Source organism: Python bivittatus, unplaced genomic scaffold, assembly GCF_059951505.1.
Source record: "Python bivittatus isolate LINGU-HERP-01145 unplaced genomic scaffold, Pbiv_v1 ctg000670_np1212, whole genome shotgun sequence".
NCBI classification, from domain to species: Eukaryota; Metazoa; Chordata; class Lepidosauria; order Squamata; family Pythonidae; genus Python; species Python bivittatus.
This window is the reverse complement of record NW_028277094.1, coordinates 5744810-5761521: the sequence shown is the minus strand read 5'-3', so window position 1 is coordinate 5761521 and position 16712 is coordinate 5744810. Positions and strand designations below refer to the sequence as shown.

At 39.6% G+C, this 16712-nt stretch overlaps 1 protein-coding gene across 4 annotated transcripts in view; it reads left to right on the top strand.

Moving 5' to 3' along the window:
• Positions 1-16712, top strand: part of PCDH11X (protocadherin 11 X-linked) — a 552416-nt gene that overhangs the window by 111965 nt on the left and 423739 nt on the right. For 2 of the 4 annotated variants that reach the window (XM_088151586.1, XM_088151588.1), the window contains exons 3-4: positions 2932-2979; positions 8316-10802. In XM_088151586.1, coding sequence (XP_088007712.1) covers positions 2932-2979; positions 8316-10802 — 2535 coding nt within the window. Of the gene's footprint in view, positions 1-2931; positions 2980-8315; positions 10803-14263; positions 16409-16712 lie in introns of those variants that run through there. The other 2 variants (XM_025164006.2, XM_088151587.1) reach the window with 2 other exon arrangements.

Here is a 16712-nt window from a genome sequence, read left to right as displayed (position 1 = left end):
TTTAACCATGGTTTGGAGTCTGCTCTTTGATTGTGCTCTTGAATCATTGTGGAGTTCCGTTGAAATGGAATATATATATATATCAAGATTCCCCAAACATGGGTATCTATTTTGCAAGTCCTGTTGGGGAAGATTGCCCATTCTCAGGATGGCTGCTATTATAGGTGTAGCCTGTTGCAAAACCACAACTGATGGATTGATTTATTTATGTCCCAACTTTGTTTTATTAGAAGGCAAACTGTTATATTTCCCCAATGTCTTATCTAACCCCCCCCCCATGCTTTTTCCCAATGCCAATTGACCTCCCCCCTGCTTCTGACAGGTGGCTGTACTTCCAAACGTTAGAGCCACCAATTTTCTTTGATTATTTATGGATCTAGAGTCATTCTTAGAAATAAAGATGGTCCTTGTCTGGACACCTGGCCTTAATAAAGCAAAATATTTGGACAGAACCACAAAAAATACTGTGGTTGTCTAGGCAAGTTTTGCATCCGTGTAGGAATACCAAGTGTACAGAAAAAATGAATCGATCGATCATTCGATCAATAAACTCTAAATGCTGCAGTTCATGGAATCAGGATTTCTCATTTTAAATGTTGCTCTTAAAAGTTAGGTCTCTTGGAAAGGGCATGCAATATAGTGCAGAAGGAGGAATCCAGCAGAAATCGATTATTGTCGAAATCATGAAATTGTTGGTTTGCTTTCCTCTTGCTCAACAAATTCTTTATTGTCTTCCTCCTCCTTTCATCTTTTCATCCTTAAACATTTAGAATGCAGATAAAATTGAGCCCAGTGGTATGGTTTTAATGGAGAAGGCGTAAGTTGAAACTTGAGTTTCTAATGATTTTAATACCATTTTGAGACCCTTAATTAAAAAAAAAAGGAGAGAGACAAAGAGAAGGGAAAGTTTAATGTGAAACCCTGCTGTAGAGAATAAAATATATATTGTCCTCTGGGTTGTGTCTTGACAAAACTGATCTCTCAGAATTGTTGTCATAGATCACTGTAACTCATATCCCACGAAAATCATTATGTGATTGGCTTGGACTTAGCATGTTAGGTAAATGCAGTTATGGTGTGCAAGCCGTGGTTTACTGCCATGTGCAAAGCCAGTCTATGGATGCATAGACTCCCTTTCCTTCAAGTATAGGGCATGCATTTTCAGCATGCTGAGCTGAAAAGAAATTTCCACAAAGATTGATGGGACTTATTCAGACTCATTGGCTTGCAGACTTAATGACATTATTAGATAAAGATCTTGTTCTCCATCTAACACAGAGTATAAAGTGCTTAAGCTGATTAAAATCAATGTCTAAAGGCCACTTAACTGGATTTCGACTACTGTGTGTTACAGTTTGCATGCAGAGTTTGGTGCAGTCTACCAGCTAGTCCAAACTTCACAGGATGCCAGACATTTTGAAAACTGGTGTTGTCCATTTGGAAGGAGGGTTGTTGAGTTATGTGATCTCAAAATACTACAGCTTAATCCGGTGATCTCTGCAGGTTCTACACTTGGGCAGTTCATTGCATGATACAGTGACATTTAATAGTGCTTTTAAAAGGAAATCAAATTGTATAACTGTAGATTTGTAGCCCAAGAAATTGTTGTTGTTTAGTCACTAAGTCGTGTCCGACTCTTCATGTCCCCATGAACCATATTGCGCCAGGCCTTCCTGTCCTTCACTGCCTCCCTGAGTTTGCTCAGTCTCATGCTCATTGCTTCAGTGATGCTATCTAACCATCTCATCCTCTGCCGTCCTCTTCTCCTTTTGCCTTCCATCTTTCCCAGCATCAGGGTCTTCTCCAAAGAGATCTCTCTTCGCATTAGGTGACCAAAGTATCTGAGCTTGAGCTTCATTATCGACCCTTCCAATGAGCAATCAGGGTTGATTTCCTTCAAGATTGACTGGTTTGACCACCTAGCAGTCCAGGGGACTCTCAAGAGTCTTCTCCAGGACCACATGGTACACCATATACCATGGTCATTGTTTTCAGTTTTTCCTGCTAAAGGCTGACTACATAATTGCATGCATCAAAAGCTAGGTTTGCTTCAGTAATTTTAATGGTCCATCTAATCTATTAGACCTATTACAATATATGTGATGCAAGGCTTGACAATTTTAAACAGCTTGTATTCTCAAACAGTCCTGATGTAACCAGCCATTTGAATTGTACTACTCTTGAATGAAAACTGAGCTTTTCCTCTCGACCATCCTTATCTTATTTTGAGTTTACACTTTACTCTTATTATCCTGTATTAGAATGAATAGCTGATCTGTTACTTAGAGAATTCGGCACAGTTTTGCATCGGGAAGCATCAGTTATGTTAAAAGTATGTTGGAGGTGTGGGAACTCTCTAGCAAGGCTTCCTGTTCTTTCTCTTTCTCTGTTCCTGGCATTATTTTCTGTTTTGGCAGCCCAACAAACATTTTGCATTGCTTATAAAAGTAGGAGAGTTGTAGGACATTTGCAACTCACCCAGTTGCAACAAGCAAGTGCAAGGTAATTGGCTAATATTCAACAAAAAGTCTTTCTTATTGGTGGTCAGTGGGGAAAAGCAATCTTAGATTTTTAGATTCTAAGAGATGGGAATTTGCAGGTGCAAAGAAGAATGATGAGAATGTAGACTATGTCTATATTGCATGTTTGAACTGGCTTTATTGTTGGATCCTGTGCATTTTTTAAAAATCCAAGTTTACTCTGTATTTCAAGATCTTGGGTTGCTCTACCACCAGTATTGCACATGTCTCTATACCAGGGAGGTGCTGAATATTGAATATTTTCTTTTACATTTCAGCAGCATAGTTGTATAGGAATAAAGGAATAATTTTAAAAGTTTTATTGGATTGAGAATGTTTTTTTTCCTTAAAAAACTGATTCCTTTTGAAACGTTTAAAGAGATACTTTCTCATTTTTGTATTTACATGGCAGCCCAAAACAGCTCCGAAAAGGACCTTTGGATCCAATACAAATGAACAGGTAATTACACACCCACACTCAGATACTCACTCCCCCTTTTATTATTTCAATGTGATCAAATAATTGTCTCTTGAAAGGGCCTGGGCACTTTTCAAAATACTGAATCTGAAAGTGTGGGTGTTGAAACATGATTTTAAAATGAATAAAATGTTTATATCAATTTGAAGGGGTGAAGGTAAGTGCCTATATCAATAAGTCAACGTGTTATGTAACGTCTTCAAAGACTCTCAGTAGTAAATTAAGTTTTTGGTTCTGCATGACATCTAGTATTAGAGCTTTTTGATACCTGCATATACATCACTAAATGTCACCTGAAAATTCATTATTTGATGGCTTGAATAGGTCCTCCCTGAAAATAATTATATTTCAGGTGATGCATCTGTGGTGTGATGTCTCCTTCATCTGTACTGATTGTTACTTACTCTAGCAGCCATCAAAGTATCAATATATATTCTGTTCAGGAAGACTGAGATGCATTAGTCAACCATTGTCACATCAAGATTGCAAAACTCATCTTTAGCAATATCTGTTGATATCCTTTCACATCTTTTGTTATTCAGGCAGTATTTTCTTTTCCTTAAAAGAAATCTAAATGGAATATTGGAGCCATCTTGACTGTGATACTGAAAGGTCAAGTGTGGAATATATGTTTTGCCTTCCTGCATAGGACAGGGGGGAAAAGCATGCTGAATCCCACTTTATTTCTTTATTTTTTTTCTATTTGCCTGCTCTTTTGCATGTTTGCCATTATACACTGACACACTCTTGCTGTCACATGCTTATACACATTTGCTGCTGTGAACTAATAGAGTGACTTAAATAATTTCCCCTCTCTTAAACTGAATTTTTTCTCCTGCTCCCCTGTGCAAAAAAAAAAAAAGGGGGGGGGATTTGCACCCTGAGTCTCCCCTCCCACTTTAGAACTTTGAAGCAATGAGGGCAAGTATCTTGCTTTCTCTGATCTTTTTTTTTTTTAAAAAAAAAAACCCAGCTCTCATATGTACTGTATGTGTTGAAGAAAAACAAAATGGAGAGTCTCTGCATGAATTAAATTCTCTGTGTTGTAGTTGCAAAGCTAAAAACAGAATAATCAATGCATGACTGTCAGATTGCATACAAATAAAGAAGTGTATGGAAGCTATCTCTCCCACTTCTGTAATGTTTCTTTCTTTCTTTTTTCCTTTCCAATTGTACTAGCAAAACAAAACACCGCCACTCATAATTCAGGAGCTTTGCAAGCAAATAAAAAACAGACAAAAAATATGCCCACAATTTTCAAACCGTTTAGTGTAGCACACGTCCTTTTGAAATGGCTGGGATTACTTTTAAGTAAAGCAGCTGAGACATCTTTAAAGACATGGTTGACTAAAGACAGCAGGTTATTCCTTTATACGTGGCCTTTGGTGTAAGCTGCCTGACCATAAAAAAGCCCTTACAGTGGGATTAACAATCAAAATTCAGCAAAAGGTAAGAGAGAGAGGCAAATTAGTGGAAGTGTGGACAGGAAAGAGGCAATAAGGGCTGGATAGGATCAAAAATTTGATAAATTTAGATATGGTTTTATCTTGGAGATGAAAGAGTTGAAAGCAGAGGACCAAATGGCAGCTTTAAATCAAGCCACTTAAGGGTTACTTGTAACAGATAATTACTCATTTAATATATGATCTGGAAGAATTAATACATTAACTCTCATATTTAATATACTAAGTTTGACATTTGGGGCATTTTCAGCAGGTGGCAGCAGCTAACCAATCCTGGCTGATCTTGGAAGATAAGCAGGGTCAGACCTGGTCAGTATTGGGAGGGGAGACAGCCTGAGAATTCCATGTCATAAAACATCCCATCCCATCACAAAAAAGTCACTTCTGAACCGCTGCAGAAGAAGACAGCCACTAAGAACCAAGCTTGACCCAAGGGCCTTGTAATCTTTTGCCATTGTGGTAGAGTTAGATCTTCTCGCTATAGCTACCTCCAAGCATGGTCATTGCAACTGTGGGATCACCCAGTGTCTTGTTGTTTTGACCTGTACCTGGCTGAAGTACTGTCCAACAAGTACATAGTGATCCTGTTTTACACTACGGTAGGTGTGCTGATACTCTGCGTAGTTTGGGGATGGACCACTTTACCGTGGCACAGACTCTTGATGAACCAACCACCCTTCACACAGATACTAAGCTGCTGTGGCTTGATGCTGTCATTCTTCTTCTGTTTAATAAATAGAGCAGAGGAATGGTGCATCGGTAACTTCAGGTTTGTGAACGCTCTGATATTTTACACGCCAAACAAAACAGATCCGGGGTGGGGGCATGGTTTGGATGCTGTTCTTGCACCCTCCTTTGGGTCAGCTGAAGGACATGTTGACTGCCTCAGGTTCATTCTCTGCATGTTGAAGCTGGCAGCAGGGAGGACAGTTGCGAGCCAGTTGGAAACTGTTTCTAGGTATTTAGGACGTGGAAATGGTGGCAGTGGGAAAGGGGCTTAAATCGCCTCAAGCCTCACATGTGAAAATGCCCAATGAGTTTGTTACACTGTAGACTACAGAACCGTGGGCCTCTCTGCTCTGGACTACAGGGTTGCATTGCACCAGGGAATGACAGGGAATGTTTCATGTTTTCACCTCTCTCTTTGGTGTTTCTCCATTATCACTCTTTTTTTCATTTGTGGTAATGCAGAACAGGCACTGTTCCTTTTGGTGCCAGTCTGCACCATTTTCCATCACTCAAAGAGATGCTACCATAAATGCTAATCACTTCATCCTCCTTAGGGGAAGTGTTTGCTCGCCCTTCCTTCCTTCCTTCCTTCCTTCCTTCCTTCCTTCCTTCCTTCCTTCCTTCCTTCCTTCCTTCCTTCCTTCCTTCCTTCCTTCCTTCCTTCCTTCCTTCCTTCCCTTCCCTTCCCTTCCCTTCCCTTCCCTTCCCTTCCCTTTCCAGAAAAAAAAAAGGGGGGGAGGAGGAGGATTCAACATTCCCAGGTTTATATGCCCATCTGGAAGTGAAATTCTTTTATTCCCCACTAGTTCTACCAAAATCTTGTTCTTGTATGCTGTAGGCAGAATTTGTTTCTATTCCTACATGTTTGCTTTATTGTAACAAGGACATACCATCCCATGCGCAACAAAACCTATGGCTGGTTGCTTATCACTCACCGTGCATTTATAAGGGTTGCATTATTTGTAGTATTGGGAATGCAGCCATGAAAGGCATGATTATAAAAAAAACAAAGACACCTGTCTTTATCATGTTTTGCTTATAACAATCCTACATGTTTCAGTTGTCATTTGGCCATTTTTGCTTCACACCAAAAGTTGTGGGGAATTTGTACTTTTTAAATAGGGCACTCCATGAATATAGCAAATATTTAATGACAAAGAATATTCAATGACTGGAGGAATCATGTTCAACAAAATAGCTGGCAGTCAGATGTTAGATATACAAAGCAGCTGTACTGGTTGACTGAGGACAGCTGTATTGCCTGGAGTCTCATATTCATCCATCCACAAGTTCTTCCAACTTAAAGATGTGTCACGTCATTAGGCTTTGGACTTGGAAAAGAGTTAGGGAACATTTAAAAAGTTGAAAAGTGCTGAAAAAGCTGCTTTGGGGTGAGAGCATTTCAAAATCTAGCTACTAAGCTTAAGGACATGGTTAAAAAGGTTAAAAAGATAAAGTCTCCCTCAAGTCAAGCTTGACTCCTGGTGACCTTATGGACCTGACTAGGTTTTTTCTTGGCAACAATACAGAATTATTGCTTCTGTTCTTTTCAACTTGCTTGTCTAGCCTACAGCCTTGGTATCTCCTGGCAGACTTTCATCCAGAGACTGCTTATGTCTGATGCTGCTCAGCTTTTTAAACATCAGCCAAGTGTAGTTAGGTTCTGCCACTTGCTATAACCAGCTGGGTTGCTGGGAGGCCAGTCTCATTGTGTTAAATATTGGGCTACCATTTTAAAGCTTTTTGCTGTACATCTACTAAGGTAAAGCTTAGATAAAAGGGGATCCCCTCCCCCTGAAAAACCCATTAGTATCTATACTATGAAATGAGGTGGTCATCTGTTCTCTGTTATTGTATATGTTTCCATTACTCTTAACATATCACTGTTTCTTCTTTAACAAAGATGGTAAAGAAGTAGATGTGTAAGGTGTAGACAGGAGGAACATATCACTCAAAAGACATGTAGTCCATGCTTGGATGACATGATGGACATAGCTTATGGTTAGTTGTGAACATGATTTATTGCAAACAGCTGTCTTGTTTAATGCTTCTCAACTTCCAGCTACCACCAACCAAAGGAACAAACCCCAAGGAAATAGCTGATTATTTTAGTTTTTGTCTTTGGTTGGTGAGGGTGGGAGTCATAGGTTGATGATGGAGAAGTCTCAAAGAAGTCAAGTGGCAGATGTTAGTTGTATGGCATTTATATCTGTTGTTAACCATCCAGAGTCACTATACTGAGATGGACAGCTCTATAAATTTCAACAAATAAATAAATATTTGTTGATAAGCCCATGATAGGATGGGAAAGAACTAGCTGGCATATAGGTAACCACAAGCTATGCTTGTCATGTCATCAACATGCATATCCATCACATGCTTCTTTTTGCATTTTCACCAAATGCCATCATATGGAAAAAAAAAAAAGTCTGAATTGGTTTCTTTTTTTTCCTTGCTGAATATAATTTAAAGCATCCTTGAACCTTATTTTCAGAATTGTCTATATCCAGTAAACAAAACCCTCCTTATCTCACAGACATTTTTATCACAAAAACACTATTGGCTATTTATTGTTACCATTTGTGTAAGCATGTTGGTTCCCAATTATCACCATTTTGTAAACTTTGGAAATCCCTGCAAATTATCCTTTAGAAAAGATACCGATGAGTGTCAGGCCATTTGGTGGTAGGGATGGTGGAGGAGGTGTGTATTAGCTTCCTGCTTCCTGTGACATTTCTAAACAGGAATAACCACACAACGTCAAGCCCATATATGACTCATGAATGAATATCAGGCCATTGTATATGTAGCTAATGTCACAACATTCTTGAGTATATTGAAAGTTAAGAATTTATTTAATTCAAAGGACAATAACCTGTAATTTCTTGTTAGATCGTTTCATAGCCAGGTTGACTAAACAAGATGACCCATTGAATTAAGTGGGATTTATTTCCAAGGTCACAAGTGCATAGAACTGCATCTTCTTTAGAGGTGTCACACCAAAGCATAAAAATATGTATGGAAAAATGCACATGGATATCTTTCAGGAAAAAAAAAAAAAGTATGTTCTGTTTATAACAGATCTGTGCAATAATATATTCCCTTCTCTCTTTCTATGGCTTCTAGGGTCAAAATGTATTTGGACTTGATATAATTGAAACACCGGAGGGAGACAAGTGGCCCCAGTTGATAGTGCAACAAATCCTTGATAGGGAGCAGAAGGACACCTATGTGATGAAGATTAAAGTGGAAGATGGTGGAAACCCTCCACGATCCAGCACTGCCATCCTCCAGGTCACTGTCACTGATGTTAATGACAACCGTCCAGTATTCAAGGAGAATGATATTGAAGTCAGTGTTCCTGAAAATGCAGCAGTGGGCACCTCTGTTTCTCAGCTTCATGCCACAGATGCTGACTTGGGGTCAAATGCCCAGATTCACTTCTATTTTAGCAGCCAGATCTCCAATTTGGCCAAAAGACTGTTTGCCATAGATAACACCACGGGTCTTATAACCGTCAAGGAGCCATTGGACCGGGAGGAATCTCCAGTACACAAATTAACAGTTTTAGCAAGTGACGGCAGTTCAACACCCTCAAGAGCCACAGTAACAGTCAATGTCACAGACATTAATGATAACATTCCATCAATAGACACAAGGTACATTATCAATCCAGTGAATGGGACTGTGTTATTGTCAGAGAAAGCACCACTCAATACGAAAATTGCCCTGATTACTGTAATGGATAAAGATGCGGATCTTAATGGCAAAGTGACTTGCTTCACAGACCACGATGTACCGTTCAGGTTAAAGCCAGTGTTTGATAATCAGTTTCTGCTGGAAACAGCCACCTTCCTAGATTATGAGGCCACCCGAGAATACGCCATAAAAATAGTGGCTTCGGATTCAGGAAAACCACCCTTGAACCAGTCTGCCATGCTCCTCATCAAAATCAAAGATGAAAATGACAACGCCCCAGTGTTCACCCAGCCTGTGATCGGGCTCTCTATTCCTGAGAATAATGCTCCTGGAACCCAGCTGACCAAGATAAGTGCTACAGATGCAGATAGTAGCCGCAACGCTGAGATCAGCTACATGCTGGGATTGGATGCACCTCCAATTTTCAACCTGGATCGTCGTACAGGCATTCTGACAGCAGTGAGAAAGCTGGATAGAGAAAAACAGGATCGGTATTCATTCACAGTGCTGGCTAAAGATAATGGTATGCCACCTTTGCAAACCAATGCTACTGTGACGGTTTCAGTTTTGGACCAAAATGACAACAGTCCTGCTTTCACACACAACGAGTATAACTTTTATGTGCCAGAAAATCTACCCATGTATGGAACGGTTGGACTGATCACTGTGACTGATGCAGACTCTGGAGAAAATGCAGTAGTGACCTTGTCTATATTAAATGGCAAAGATAATTTCATTATTGATCCTCTCACTGGAGTCATAAGGCCTAATATTACTTTTGACAGGGAACAGCAAGGATCTTACACTTTTCAGGTGAAAGCAGTGGATGGGGGCCGGCTACCACGCACGTCAACAGCTAAAGTGACTATCAATGTAGTGGATGTGAATGACAACAGGCCTGTTTTTGTCATTCCTTCAACAAACTACTCATATGACTTGGTTCCAATGTCTACCAGCCCTGGCTCTGTAGTGACAAAGGTGTTTGCTGTTGACAACGACACTGGAATGAACGCTGAACTCCGCTACAGCATTATCGGTGGGAATTCGCGGGGATTGTTTATGATTGATCAGTTAACAGGCAATGTCACTTTGAAAGAGAAAGTCATATCAGCAGATCATGGATTACACAGACTAGTAATCAAAGTCAATGATTTAGGGCAGCCTGAATCCTTGTATACCATAGCATTAGTACATTTATTTGTGAATGAAACAGTCACCAATGGATCATATGTCCAAGAGTTGGTGCGCCGAAACATGGAAACACCAGTTGGCCAAAATGTTGGTGATGGAGACATTACCCCACAAACCAATGACTATGTCAAAATCATCATTGCCATTATTGCAGGCACCATGACGGTGATCTTGGTCATTTTTGTGACAGCTCTGGTTCGTTGTCGCCAAACACCCAGGCACAAAGTTGTCCAGAAAAGCAAGCAGAGTGGCGAGTGGGTTTCTCCAAATCAAGAAAACCGTCAGATCAAGAAGAAGAAGAAGAAGAAGAAGCGCTCTCCAAAAAGTCTTCTTCTAAATTTTGTGACAATTGAAGAATCTAAGCCTGATGATCCTGGCCATGAACACATCAATGGCACATTGGACATTCCTGTAGAGCTAGAAGAACAGACTATGGGAAAATATAACTGGGCCACCACACCAACCACCTTTAAACCTGACAGTCCAGATTTAGCAAAGCACTACAAGTCTGCCACTCCACAGCCCACATTTCAAATTAAACCTGAGACTCCAGTACCACCGAAGAAACACCATGTCATACAGGAACTGCCTCTGGATAACACTTTTGTGGTGGGATGTGATTCCCTCTCCAAGTGTTCTTCCAGTAGCTCGGACCCATACAGTGTCTCTGAATGCAGCTGTCAGGGAGGATTCAAGGCTCCTGGCTCTGTTCACACCAGACAGGTAATGCCAACTTTTGCTTTACATCTTTCTCTCTGCTTCGTCCCCTTCCCTCCTGCTTTATTTTCTTCTTTTTATTACATTCTGCCCTTAGAATGTAATATATATATATTAAAAAAATATGTATTTTAAAACCTGAACATTCATGCTTGGCTAAAGCACTGAGAAGTCAACAATTTCTGACGCATCAGTACTAAAAGGAAGAAATGAAGGTACTCTTGGCTACAAGGAACATTTGATTACTGAATGTGCATGTTAGGGGGTAACTCTTGTCTGCAGATGGCAGTGTGGCACTTCTTGCTTTGCATAGCATATAGAGCAGATCTGCAGAACAAAAGAGAGGTTACAGTCTGGTCCATGCTAGCATGGTTTGCTTGAGATCTAAGGAATCTGGGCCAGGTGGAACACAGTAAAGCTGTGTAAGATCTCATAAGTGGTTCTTAATGCTAATGGAGTCTGGAATTGCAGACTCACTTCATTTAGTTGGATCGGTTCCTCAAGGTCTCTCAGAAGCAGACCAAATGTTATCCCTCCCAATGTAACTCTGAAGGGATTGAGTGTCATTTACAAGACTAGAAATTTACACTGCTGGGTCGATTCCTAAAAGCTAGGGGCCTGCCACAATCAACAGAATGAAACAACCCTGAAATTAATCTTGGGGGTGTGTGGGGTAATCATAAATCCAGCTTTTAGAAACAAACACACTTGTAAAATTCATACTCTTGTCTGCGTATGGGCTAAATTGTAGCTCTGATTTGCAGGTTAGGATAAAGAAAAGAGAATGACCACTTGTTAACATGCTGCTTTGTTTGATAATACAGTAGAAGCACAGCTCTAAATAGTCATTGCAGAAAGTAATATTGTGTTAGAAGCTTTCAGATATGAACACAGACGCTCCTATCATTGCAGGGAGACTGTCACTTTTAAAGAAGCCAAAATCTCATTTTTACGGGGGTGCAGGTTTGTCACTCGGGAGAACAAGATGAAATCAGATTTGATCTTTCACGGGAGGAGGTAAACATTTATTACCTAAAACTGTTCCAGCTAGGAATTAAGTTCTTGAATTTTGCTTACCTTTTTGTCTGCATCTGTCCATTTGGCAATGTAGCAAATGTTGAAGGAAGTTACAATTATGGCCTTCTTAACCTTTAGAATAGGATGACTGTACTTTCTTACAATTAAAACTAGAATTTCAGGTCCAAAGTAGTGTTATAAGAGTGGCCAATTTCTGTGTAATGCAGATGGTCCCAAACCAACATTCTAAGTGTACGACTAAAATTTGCTTGAAGCTGTAGAGTAGGCATCAACATTTAAGATGTCTCCCAAGATTTGGCAACCAGGAAAATCCCAGTCCTGTTTATTATATATGGTTGTGCTGTTGATTCTGGTCCTTGATAGCAAAAATATACCCTCTAAGGTATAAACTTCAGTTTTTTTTTAAATCCTCCTTCTTTTATACATATTTTTCACCATTCTTGACTATTGCATTTTCCAGTAAAGCTGCAATAATTAAGCCAGAAACCTTTATGTTGATTCCACTGTTTGTTTCAATCTTTCTCTATGCACATCCCTTCTTTTCCCAGGCTGTATCCTCATGTTATGTCTCAATATAAGGAGTCTAAAAAAAAAAAAAAAAACTCAGGAAGAGAGTGAAGCATCGTCATCTGGTGGTAGTAACATCGCTTGTAAACAAATAAATTCTTTCTAGGTTCCTTGACTTTAGAGAATTTCAATAAAACCAAAGGATCAGAAGGGGTTCTGAAGCAGAGAAGGGATCCCTTGGGTGTGTAATATCTTATAATGATGTGAAAATTATATTTACAAAACCTGGAACCTGCTGTACTTCATGCAGCAGAGTCTAGCGGAATAGGCTGACTTAAGTTAAGTGATGCAGTTCCCTGGGGACATGTATGTCTAACAAACCCATATTGTTGGTTTTTTTGTTTTTTTTTAAGTAATTCACTTTACCGGTCATTGCTTTTCCCAATGAATTCTGGGAATTCTAGCTATTCAGTAGAAGATGCAGCAACTACAGTATTTTCCAAAGATCCTGGGAGGAGAAGAAATGGATGTTGAAGTTTGTGGTATACCTTATATCCTGCTAGGGCAGTTTACATGGATAATTGTTCTGTTGAGTGGAACCTTCTGAATCCTCTGTGAATGCCCAATGTTGTCTTTTAGCTATAGGAGCTCAATTGCTTTTCTCCATACTTCGCTAATTTGCTCAATTGATTCCCCCTCCCACTCCCAGCTACTTATTTTATAATAAGTAGTACTGTGCCAAACATTCCTTCTGTATTTTCCCACCATTTTCATTGTTTTGCTTTTAAACACAAAAAAAACCAGTGACTTTCTCATGGATGGGTTATAAGGTTCTTCAACTTACATCATTTATGGGGTAGCTAAGGGGCGTGTTATGGTGGTTTAATCATCTCCACAGCAATGGAGAGTGCCCTGGGCTTCTGATACCCTAGCACAGTGTTGTCCAAACTTGGCCACTTTAAGATGAGTGGACTTCAACTCCCATGGCTGGCTGGGGGAATTCTGGGAGTTGAAGTCCACTCATCTTAAAGTGGCCAAGTTTGCACAACACTGCCCTAGCAGATTCCAAGGGAAGAGTCATGACAAAACACCTCCAAAATTAGTGACGGAGGGATAGCATAATCATCATCAGCACCATGCCCCCACAGCTCCCCCTCCCAAAAAAATTGTTCCAAATCTTTTAACCCTGTGAGAATGAGATAGAAAAACAAAGTACTCGTGCATAGGAGTAAAACTTTGGGGAACTTGGTGGACAGATTTGGGACAGTATTAATATAAACTGAACTATCCCCAACCTCTACTTTATTCTGGCCAATATTTAGATGTGGGAGATGGCCCCAGAAAATTTACAGACAAGGAATGATCCCTCCCACACACACCTCTGTCTAAGCCAAAGTGCACTATGGAGTCCTTGGGCTTGATTCTTTTCTCGCAAATGTTTCATTACCCGGCTTGGTAACATCTTCAGTGCTAGAATGGCATGGGGTTTGCTCTCTGTTAGGGTTAGAGTTAGGGTTAGGGTTTAGAGCAAACCCCATGCCATTCTAGCACTGAAGACGTTACCTAGCTGGGTAATGAAATGTTTGCAAGAAAAGAACCACGCTCAGGGAACCCCAAGGACTCCACAGTTCAACCCTGAGCTACACAGATTCACCTCTAAAGTGCCCTGTTTCAGCCCAATAAACTGAGCACATCGGGCAGAATATGAGTTCACAAGCCAGTCGCTGACAATAAAAAAAATCAAGAAATGAATGATTTGCTCTCATTGCATGACAATTGCCTGAGGCAGACAGCTCACTCTACCTAATGGTGGGGCCAGGTCTCCCGGCAGCTGATATTCAACAAACTAGTATTTAAAATAATGAGGGGAGATGTGTTGGTTAAGGCAAGGGCTTTTCTCATGCTGTTTCTCTGTTTGCCAGCTCTGAACGTCTTCGCATCGACTGTTAAGTACTGAAGTCGTACAGAATGATGTTAAGCCAGCAAACATGGAAATATGGGCATAGCACGAGAAAGCCCTTTGTCTTCCCTCCCTGATTGCTGAAGAATTTTATCGTCTGATCTCCAGAGGGGTTTTCGAAGTGGCCTGAACTGTTCAAGCTGCCCTACTGAAAGGTATTCAGGGCAAGAACACTCACAATTGAAAGGAATGCAAAGGAAAGGAAAAAAAAGAGAGAGAAAGAGACTTTAGAACATTGTGCTTTAGCTATTCTATAATGTTTTTTTTTTTTTTGGCTAAAAGAAAGGGGGAAAAAGTGATATTCACCACCACTCTGTGTGAATGGTGGTAACTGAGATAAACCTTTCATTCTCTTCCCTTGCTTGTAGCTTCATTGTCCTTAACTGATTCATCCCCTTAATTTATTTATGTTCACAATATCTGTGGTCCATTCGTCCCATTCCTTATTCATACTGAAAAAAGGAGCAATAACAGTTATGCATATACACTTTAAATAGACAATGGTAAAGTTCTTTATACTCCCTGCATTTCTCGATAAAATGGATTGCTTTGTGTGCTTCACAGTGGGGGGGAAAAATGTTATTTATTTTTAGAGTATTTTGTAGAAAGACATTGTCACTATCAGAGTAGCTTAATGCAGGGTTGTTTGGTTGTTGTTTGTTTTACAAACTTAGGCTAGGTTGGTTCATTTCAAAGCTGGTGATCTTCTTGGCGTGATGAAAGAGCAGTTTCTCACCCATTCCACATATACCGAATAAGATAGAAAAGAAAGTTTCCATGTACAGGCTAAACTTTTAAGAAGAGAAATTCACAGTATCTTCCACCCCTAAATCAGAAGGAGTCTGGTAGCACCTTTTCAAGCTTACAAACAAGGCATACCCCTGGAGATCAGATTGACCCTGACCTTGCAGTCCTTCTTAAAGCACTGGAGACCTTGATGTGCTTCAGGGTCTGGGGGTTGGGAAGTTAGATGGCCTGTTGATTTTTTTGTTTGAGTTTATCTTCCATAATCTTTTTTTTTTAAATTCTTTGCTAATGGTAGTTTTTTTTTTTATGTTTTAATGAGTTGTTAGCCACCTAGAATTGGATTCACGAGATGACCAGCCATCTAAATCCATTTCATAAATAATAAATAAGTTTTTGTGAGCTGCTGCTCTTGTCATCTGAAGAGACTACCAAATTCCTTCTGATTTTTGGAATACCATAGACTCTCTTCTCCTACAATCCTACCCAAGAAGAGAAAAGAAAAGGTATGGGAGGAAAATGATAATGCAAACTAGACTTAGGTGGCTATAGAGCAGGGTATGGGATATCCACCTGACATGTTATGTTTATTACTTAAGGTGAAGTTAATATTTTAAAGAGAACCTGCATTGGTACAATTTACATTGAATTCCAGTTCTCAAATATTTATATAAAAATACTAGCATTTAATATGATATAAGGCTGTTAAACTTGGGGAAAAATAACTATAAGTATTGCAAAGTTATAGTATTGCTGCCTAATGTTAAAATGGGTTCCCTCTTAGTCAATTTCAGGGGAAAAAATCCTACTTAATCTATCTCTATTGGCATAAGATGCGATGATTTCATTCTTTATTGTTGTTTATCACATATTTAAAACGTGTACTGCTATGTCTAGTGCAGTTGCATCCGTATGTTTCCTTGTCTCATCTTTCAGGCAATAAGAAGTAAAATATTGTATACTTTATGTAACAATCTTGCCTTTGTTGTAGAATTTAATGTGCAAGGCCCACATGGAAAAATGGAAATATGAGAATGGATGCTCCTCTGAACAAACAGGCCCTCTGCTTAAACAGAATTGATTCTGTTCTTTCGTGTAGAACCTCTGCAAGCTTGCTCTTCTTTTCCTTTAAGTAGAAAAGGGGCATAAGGCTATTTTTACTTTTTTAAACTATTATTATACGGTGCTATTAGAAAATTCAGTGATTAGGCGGGAAAAAGAGGACTATGTCCCAATCGAATATTTTTTATTTGACTGCCACAAAGGAAGCCTTTTTGCACGTTTTCTTACTGTATATGTACCAGGAAAGCAGGAATACACACACACACACACACACACACACACACAGACACCCCTTTCATTACATGCATTCCATATCTTTGTCTGGAGTTGTCAGGAATCTGCAATGAATCTTCAGACAGTGCAAAGTATAGTGAACACTAAATGCACAGTATGGTCCCATTTCTTTTCCAGCACACACTGTTAAGAGTGCCTAACTTACTGTAAGCTTCATATACTCTGTGTAAAAATGCTTCCTCAGTTCAGTTCTTCCATTTAAAAAAAAAAAAGAGCTGGAAATTCATGATGAGCATAGGAGCTTTGTACGTCCACTGGAATACACATTCCTAAAGGAGAATCTTGACCTTTGGTATATCTGAATAAAAACA